Source organism: Austrofundulus limnaeus, unplaced genomic scaffold, assembly GCF_001266775.1.
Source record: "Austrofundulus limnaeus strain Quisiro unplaced genomic scaffold, Austrofundulus_limnaeus-1.0 Scaffold100, whole genome shotgun sequence".
In the NCBI taxonomy this organism is placed as follows: domain Eukaryota; kingdom Metazoa; phylum Chordata; class Actinopteri; order Cyprinodontiformes; family Rivulidae; genus Austrofundulus; species Austrofundulus limnaeus.
In genome coordinates, this window is record NW_013952502.1 from 1,478,811 (window position 1) to 1,488,216 (window position 9,406).

General features: G+C 36.1%; 1 protein-coding gene across 3 annotated transcripts in view; it reads right to left on the bottom strand.

Annotated features, from left to right (window-relative positions):
• Window positions 1-9,406, bottom strand: part of LOC106521014 (sodium/hydrogen exchanger 9) — an 85,539-nt gene that overhangs the window by 43,354 nt on the left and 32,779 nt on the right. For 2 of the 3 annotated variants that reach the window (XM_014013395.1, XM_014013394.1), the window contains one exon: window positions 2,076-2,229. In XM_014013395.1, coding sequence (XP_013868849.1) covers window positions 2,076-2,229 — 154 coding nt within the window. Of the gene's footprint in view, window positions 1-2,075; window positions 2,230-2,761; window positions 2,874-8,189; window positions 8,304-9,406 lie in introns of all 3 variants that reach the window. The other variant, XM_014013393.1, reaches the window with a different exon arrangement.

Genomic DNA, 9,406 nt, shown 5'->3' on the forward strand with positions numbered 1-9,406 from the left:
GGTCTGGACCACTCGTAAATTTTGTTCGTATCTGAAAAAAATCTTAGAATACGAAAACATTGGTGAATGCCACAAATTCTCCTAAATCACTCGTACGCATAATTTAAGAACAAATCTGTGCGTACGAACGGTTCTTGCATGAGGCCCATTGACTGCACTGTCATGGGAACACAAAAAGGTGTGTTTTGCAAAAATTAAGAACCTAAACTGCATGCAAATAAAACACAAAATACATTCTTACAAAAGACGTTTAGGAATAGTTTTTGCTGATCATTCTGTAATTTCAAGGCCCAGCAAGCATGTTTTTAAACCAGTAACTGCTACAAATAATTGAGTTTCTACAAAAGCACATCTGAATGCTGGCTGTTAAGAAACTCCCGCCTTTGTGTAACAAATTGCCACCATGGAGCTCACAAGAATTCAAATTTGACTATTAATGAAGAGTTCATTTTAATGTCTAATTTAAGCTGTTAGTTATAAAAATATACAGAAGGTTTGACGGTTAAGTGAGATTTAAAAAAGGCAATAATTCATGACAGCATCAAATAATATATTTGTTTGTATGCTGATAGTGTGAGGTGATAAGAGGCAGAATAACAGGTCAATCAGCCACCACCGAAATGGAAACTGTAAAGATAAGCAAGCATAATGTTTGGATTTATGACCACGAATGGCCAGCTTTGTTCAGAGATTTATTGAGAGAGCAGGCAGATTTTGAAAGAAGTTGGAAGTTACACCATGTACTGTAAGCTCAGACTTTATGCAGCTCAGTCTTACAAAGATATGGATGAGATCAGGTCTAGAGATGACAAAGAAAAAATATACAACAAACCAAATCCCATGTCTAGGTGGATTTCCCTCAGATACTACTCTTTGTTTGCTTCACAATGGTGAAGGGCAGTTTTATTTGGATGGAAAGTATTCGACAAACAGATTGAGTTACTAAAAACAATTAGCAATCCATTAACAACAGGGTTCCACTGGGTTTTGTTTGACTTGACAAAAGGACTTTATGTTCCAATTTTGCAATGTTTGTACTTTTGAGTCTCTGCAAAGCCCCAGCCTCCTGAGCCAGAACTTCTCTTGTTCTGTTCTACAGATGACCTGGTTCTGTTAGTCAGGGCCAGTCAGCTGTGAGACTCCCTTCATAATGATCCAAGACTCAAAGATCAATCATTTTTAAAACTATCTCAACTTTATCTTTTAAATTTCTTTTTTTATTGAAAATTAGCAGCCATATTGCGTGTCATTATTATTAGAGTTTACCATAAGAATTACGAATTATTAGTTTATATTATAATTTCGAAAGTGATTATTATTATGATTTATTTCTTTTTTCCATCTTAATTGGTATTTATTCATTAGTTTTTCTTATTTTTTACTAAACTTTATTTCTCCAATCAGTTTCCTCTTCCACAATAGTGTTATTCACTTTCTGTAGTATTTATCTTAAAAAAGCTGAGTTAAAAAAATTCATTTACTTTGACCTGATAACTACATATTCAGATGTTTTCAAGCTGATTTATAAGGTCATATTGACAGGCAGTGTGCACAAGTTGTCTCAGAAGACTCTGGGAGTCAATTATGCTGCAGTGATCTGGGCCATAGATTGCACTTTAATAATATAAGTAACTAATTACTGCCTTGCAAGCTTCCCGCCTCTTCTGCGCGCCTCAATCATTATCGCCCACTGGCCTCGAATCACAGACTGCACCCAGACTTTAAAGGGAAAATTAGCAGCCGCATTGTGTGTTGTCATTATGAGCAACATATCTAATGTTTTTTATGCATGCACCTAATGTGAACAGCATGACAAGCTGACTTTCTGTGTGGCTACTTTGTAACATTCTATAAGGACCTTTCATGCAGTAGTTTTGGGCAGAACTGCAATACAGAATTTGAAGTGACATGCAAACATGCAAAAACCTCACCAACAAAGACATAAGTAAGCAAAAGGATTTTGTAAATCTTTCACTGCTCTTGTAGGTGTGATGCAAACAGACAGAGGACACGAAGACGACCAAATTATGAGACAATCTGCATCAAATTTGTTGTGTCACCTGACAAGCACTAACCTGAGGTTCAGACGGCGCAGCAGGGGATCGGCAGCTGCACCCAGCACCCAGACAGTGAAGACCACCAAAAGCAGAGTGGTGGTGAGGATGGTTTGCTTTGCTTTTGTTGACGTGTCTCTGATGGCCAGGCTGAAAGCAATAACCCCCCTCAAACCTGAGCAAAGAAAAATTTTCTGTCAAAACAGCTCAATTAATGCCATCTGTCAAACCACCAGAAAACCATCAAGCAACCAGTTATTATAGACAGGCTGTAAAAAGCCATCCAAATTACAACTACACCCAAAGAGAAACCGATTACACCCTACAATGGTCACTCGCTGGACATCAAAAAGCCATAAAACAAACTTCTGAACAGTGATTCAAGGCAAGACATTTCCCACAGCAAATTATTTACTCTCACAGGAAGGGGAGGGTGTTAGTTGTGAGAAATAGAAAAAACAGCAAACTAAGGGCTTTTTACAATGAAGTTCTCTTACATAAGGAGTAAAGTGGGTCAGACAAGCAGAGAAACATGCTGCTATGTAACTGCTCTACATCACTTTGCAAACAAAATCTTTATGTTGCATCTTCAAACTATGCAAGGCATCAAACTGTCTTGAATACTAAAACAGAATGATTTTTTTTCTTGAGTAGAAAAATAGCTGGAGTGAATGCTAAAAACATACAAGAGTAAAAGGAAACAGTACCTGTAAACACCATGAAATGTTGGAAAGCGGGAGATATCTTGTTCGTACGACAGAGGTTTAGCAGGAAGGATAGGGGGTAGATGTTGCATGCTCTTGAAAGAAAGATGGATAACTAAGGATTGAGTGTGATTAAGGAGAATGTGAACAACTTCTTAAATTCAAGTGCAGTTTTTCTTGCACACAAAGAATAGAATTGAGTACAGCAGACAAAATTTCTTAGAATTTTTTTTTGTAAATGTAGCAAACCAGATAAGGTTAACAAAATGTACAAACAAACAAAAAAAAAAACAGTACAAAAACAATATCAGAAGCACTTTGTAATGACACATTATTTAGCCTTACTTAATAATCAATTAACAGTTAGTTAATGTTTAAAACCTCCTTAATTAAGGATGTTTCATATTGAATAAGCTATAAATTAACAGATTTTTAAATTATTTGCTCATAAAGGCTAATTACTTCCAAAATGTTTGAATTTACTATTTACTACTTATAATAAAGTTAGTCAAGTATTTTTGTGAAACTTTTTAAAGTGAAGACGATCTGTTTTTTTCCGTATTTGTTAATGTAAAAACATAAATAAACCTGAAGGGCCAAGTGTGCAAGGCAAAGTCAATTCAAATATTCTCTAACCTTTAATACATGTCTAACACATGGTGTGAAAGTATATTTATATGAGCATTTGCATAAATATACACACAATATATAGAATAGTTAATAAATAAGTTATTAAACATGAATAAACAATGAGTATGTTGGTTTTGGAAGTAATTAGCCTTGATGGGTAAAGAATTAATAAATGGGTTCATTTATAGCTTATTAAGTATGAATCCTGTTTAATTAAGGATATTTAAGGTTAACTAACCATTTATTAATGATTAAGTAAGGTTAATTAAGGTGTAGTTGTTATAGTGTTACCAAAAAGAATTCATATTTCAATACATTTTATACGACAACAGCATTTTGCAACACTCATCAACATAATTTAATTTTAAAAATAAATTTAAAAAAGGATAAAAAAGTTTGTTCCATCTTTATATTCTTTATATTCATGTTGCCTTACACTTTGCATAATCTTAAATGTCACCGCCGACGACAAAAATAAATAAATAAATAAATAAATAAATAAATAAATAAATAAATACCTTGCTGTGGTGTACGAATGTATTTCATGTTTTGGCCAAACCAAGGGCTACTATAATACGACAAAACCTTTACAAACATGCACAAGACGGCAAACATAAAAAAATAGATTTTTAAAAGCATGTTTTGTATGCAAACACAGCAGTGGGGCACCATGCCGAGGTACGAAACCAATCAGGCGGTACCAGCTGTCTCTGCCCTACACTCCCACTTTGATGTCTCACACAGGATGGGACTGAATGTTAAGTGTCCGGGGCAGCAGGAACGAAGATGATAGGTGGGCAATTACCAGGAACACAGCTGCAATTCTAGAGACACTTAATGTCTTTTGTCACACTTTCAGAAGAAGTTATAGTTGTCCCGTGTAACCTTCTAACCCCATTTAAAGCAGAGGTTGCCATTATGGAGGCATCTCCAGTGAGTCCAGAGTAAACTTCAGGCACATGTTTTAAGATTGTCTATAAATTTAAAGCAGTAAAGTCGTTGATTCAGACAACAGGCAACCATGCTTCAAAATCGTGGAGAGAATGGTCTTGCATTCGTGCTAAATAAAAATCCAAATATAATGCAAGAAATAATAAAAGCACCAATATCCTCAGCTGGGGACCCATCTTTGACAGGGCTATTACTAAAACAGAGTTCCTTTGCTTTCCGCAGTCAATATTAGATCTGGTGCACCCTATGGAATTTCAAAAGCAATATCCTGCTCCCAAAAGCAGTCATCTCTCTTTATCAAAGGCCTCTGAGCTATTTAAATGGAGGTAATTAAGCACTTTCATCTCAGCCTCGTTTCCAATAAAGCCGATCTCCATTGTCACCGGCAAAGGCTGCAAGGTACAGCGATTAAAATCTAGTGAATAGCCAAAGAGCGATTAACAAGGTTTAATCACTGGGGTTATTTCATTTTTATAGACACATTTACAGCTCTGTGAGATGACTCTGACTTCCATTTCTACCTGCTTGTACATCCAGGTCAATTTCCAGTACGTGTCAGTGGCCATATTTTTCTGGACTTTTGGCATTTGCAACAAAGGAATAATTGAAGACAATCAGGCCCAACTCGGAGCTTTTGTTTTCCGGTTTGGAGCCTTTTTATTTTGGAAAAAGCTCTGAAAAAAATCTGCTCCATCCATGCTTTGCTCTGGCCTTTCTGACCCAACAGTAGACAATGGATCTAAATAATAATTGCAGACCATCTGGGCAGTGGACTGTGAAAGAACAGCTCTTTGGAGTACAGCCACTGGAGTCTTTTTTTCTGGCATACACTACAGTCACAGCAGCTATCTGGAAAGGATAACTGTATAATTGGGAGCCAGCAGTCCTTAAGTACTCATCCATGTCCCTCATAAATAAAATCTGACAGCAGTTATGGACATGAGGCTTTTGTTACAATAGTTTAACTTTTAACAATATTCTTCAGGAGCTGCTGATTTCTTGGGACCAACGGTTTAAATGTAAGCTACTAAATAACCTGATCATTTGAAGAAAATCACTATTATATTATATTTGATCTACAAGATATTAATTATAAAGAAGATAGTGATTATTTTAAAGATTTGCTCTTATTTGGAGCCAAAATTATAGTAATGAGTTTACAAAAAAAAAGGGATGACAATCAGGTGGGAGCTTATGTCTTAACGTATGTACAGGGTGTAAAATAAGTATTGAACACGTCAACATTTTTCACAGTAAATATATTACTAGAGGTGTTAATGACATGAAATTTTCACCAGATGTCGGTAACAACCCAAGTGATCCATACATTCAAAGAAATCAAACCATAAATGTCCAGAAATGAAGTTATTTGTAATAATGTGGAATGACACAGGGAAAAAGGATTGAACACATGAAGAAAGGGAGGTGTAAAAAGGCATGGAAAGCCAAGACACCAGCTGAACTCTCTCAGTAATTAAAAAGCAAGCCTGCCCCTTGTCAGTGCAAGTTAATATCAGCTGGTTCAGTCCCAAGTGATGACCAGGTATCACACAAGAACCATCTGATGATGGGTAAAAGTAAAGAGCTCTCTCAAGACCTTCACAACCTTATTGTTGCAAAGCATAATGATGGCATCGGTTACAGAAGAATGTCTAAACTTCTGAAGGTTCCAGTGAGCACTGTTGGGGCCATAATTCAGAAGTGGAAAGAACATTATTTCACCATAAACCGACCATGACCAGGTGCTCCTCACAAGATTTCTGACAGAGGAGTGAAAAGAATTATCAGAAGAGTTGTCCAAGAGCCAAGGACCACTTGTGGAGAGCTTCAGAAAGACCTGGAATTAGCAGGTACGATTGTTTCAAAGAAAACAATAAGTAATGCACTGAACCACCATGGCCTGTATGCACGCTCACCCCGCAAGACTCCACTGCTGAAGAAACAGCATGTTGAAGCTCCTTTAAAGTTTGCTGCACAACATTTAAACAAGCCTGTGAAATACTGGGAGAATATAGTCTGGTCAGATGAGACCAACATTGAACTGTTTGGATGCCAGAATACACATCATGTTTGGAGGTCAAATGGCACTGCACATCAGCCCAAAAACACCATACCAACAGTGAAGTTTGGAGGTGAGAACATCATGGTGTGGGGCTGTTTTTCAGCATATGGTACTGGCAAACTTCAAATAATTGAAGGAAGGAAGAGTGGAAAAATGTACAGAGACATTCTTGATAAAAAAATCTGCTTCCATCTACCAGGATGATGAAGATGAAACGTGGCTGGACATTTCAGCAAGACAATGACCCCAAACACAAAGCCAAGGAAACTCTCAGCTGGTTTCAGAGAAAGAAACTAAAGCTGCTGGAATGGCCCAGCCAATCACCTGACCTGAATCCAACAGAAAATCTATGGAAAGAACTAAAGGTCAGAGTTCATAGAAGAGGTCCACGAAGCCTTCAAGATTTGAAGACTGTTTGTGTGGAAGAATGGGCCAAAATCACACCTGAGCAATGCATGCCACTAGTTTCTCCATACAGGATGCGTCTTTAAGCTGTCATTGACAACAAAGGCTTTTGTACAAAGTATTAGATAAATTTCAGTAAGTGTGTTCAATACTTTTTCCCTGTGCCATTCCACATTATTACAAATAACTTCATTTCTGGATAATTATGGTTTGATTTCTTTGTATGTATGGATCACTTGGGTTGTTACCGACATCTGGTGAAAATTTCATGTCATTAGCACCTCTAGTAATATATTTACTGAGAAAAATGGTGACATGTTACTTATTTTACCCGCTGTATGATCATCCACTCAACCTTCCATTACACTGTGAGGCTTGTGTGATGCAAAATTTATCATCTGTATCAATGCATAATGGTCTGCCAGGTTTATATGGATTCTGGGATTTGGCAAACTGTTTGCAACAACGATGAACGCTTCAAAAATAAACTTGCATTAAAAAGGTGGTGTCAAAAACTCAACAGACGAAAACAACCAACCAAAGCAAAAAGGAAAAAATAGAAGCTACTTTTAAATACTATCATTGTTATCTGCATTTGGACAATTAACCACCCTAGGAAGTATAAGACCATAATAATTTTGTTAAAATTAGCCATGTTTCCTTTAAATAGAGCGTTGACAAACCAGCCCATTAATGCCACGTGTTGGGCAGGAGTGCAAAGCTGCTGAGCCATGAGTTGAATGCTGCAACACAGCTGAACTGAAAGAAACACAACAAGAATGTGAGCGTCAAGAAGGCCTCCTCTAGTTAGGACACTGAAAAACATGTTGGGTAATAATTTACAATATAAAAGCCTTTTAGTGTTGAGTCTATTTTTAATAATCAGGAATTTAATAAACTGCAAAAAATATTTTTTACAGATTTTTTACTTGATTGAAGCACAAACTACTGCAACCTACTTTCAAATAGCACAGCATTTTTATTCCACTGAGTTTTTCCCGTGTAAACGAAAAAAAAGCTGCAGTAATTATAATAAATGTTCCATTTAAGTTTGTCTTCACAGGTGTCCACAAAGTGATGGAGTACTGTGGGAATGCAAATCCGTAGTTAATGAGCATGAAAGGCCAGCTGAATGTTATTAAACTTTTTAGGTTTGGAGTTGTTTTTAAAAGCTGTGGAAATAATTATGACAAGCAAAAATGCAAAACTAAAAACAAGAAGACAGCTATAATCAAATAAGTGTTAGGTGGTTTTGGAAATAAGAATGTGACCGGAGGTTTAGACGGTTGAGCAGAGTAGGACAGAGTGAGTTCTGGCTGGGATCTGAGTTCTGACACCACAGCAGGAGGTGAAGTTGCTCCATCACCAGGCAGAAAAGGATACAAATGCCCCCGAAATGAAGAGAGCTTGGAAGACGTGGTGAGGAAACATAAACCATATATAACCCATGTAGCTGAAGATGAAAATCTCCCCGAGGAAGTTGAAGACTTCAAAGAGCTGCAAATTATAAAAGAGATTAAAAGGATCGTGAGAGAGAGGGTCAAGAGATGGTGGTGTAGTACAGAGCGGGTGGATGTAGTTATGTGTATGTGATTATATTAAGTACTTAATGTTTTTTTTTTTTTTTTTTGCTTCTGCTGTGGAGAAAACAAAAAAAATCCTATTGTATGAATAATGAGGTAAAGGTAAAGTGGGCAATTTAGTCAAGAAAAGCATTTTATTTCTGCCATTAAAATGTGTAAGTGAAAATTGACAGTGGTGTAAAGTTTACAAAAATAGCATAAGAATAAACTGCTAAGAAAATGTTAATATCCTCTGTATTTTCACCTATTGTGCCATCATTGTAATTTTTTTTAATAATTGCTTCTTTTTGTTACATACAGCAGAGTATTAGGGTAAGAATAATATTTTATTATTATTTAGTGTGACTATTCTGGTAATATTATGACTTTATTTTCACATTACATTTTTCTTATAATATCTTGACTTTATTCTCATCCAACATTTTTCTCATAATACTATGACTATCTTTATTCTCGTAGGCTTTATTCTGGTAATAGTATGACTTTATTCTCCATTGGCTTTTTTCCTCATATAATTATGACCTTATTCTCATAAAATTGTGACTTTATTCTCATACAACGTTTTTCTTGTAATATGAATTTATTCTGGTAATAGTATGACTTTATTCTCATAACATTATGACTTCATTCTTGTAATTAAAAGTTTGTGTGAAGTGTTGTAATTCAACTTATCTCCACAAATCCTAACTTGTGTGAGTTTGTGTACAGTATGTGTGTGTGTTATGAAGCAGACTATTTATGTGTCTGACAAGCAGGGTGAAAGTGAGGAACTCTGATCCTCGCAGAAATGAGTAAATAGGCTTAGATTTGTACAAACACGACAAATCTGATGTTGATGTTATTCCCTTTGAGGTAGCAGCTGCACATGTCTGCAGCCTGGGGGTATAATTTTTTTTTTGCATTTAATGCCAAGCTTGTTTTTGTCTTTTTTTTTCCTAGTAAAAGATTTTATTTCACATGCTGGTTGTCAAAGTGTGTAAAAATAAATGAAACGAGCAGCCTGGATATATATATATA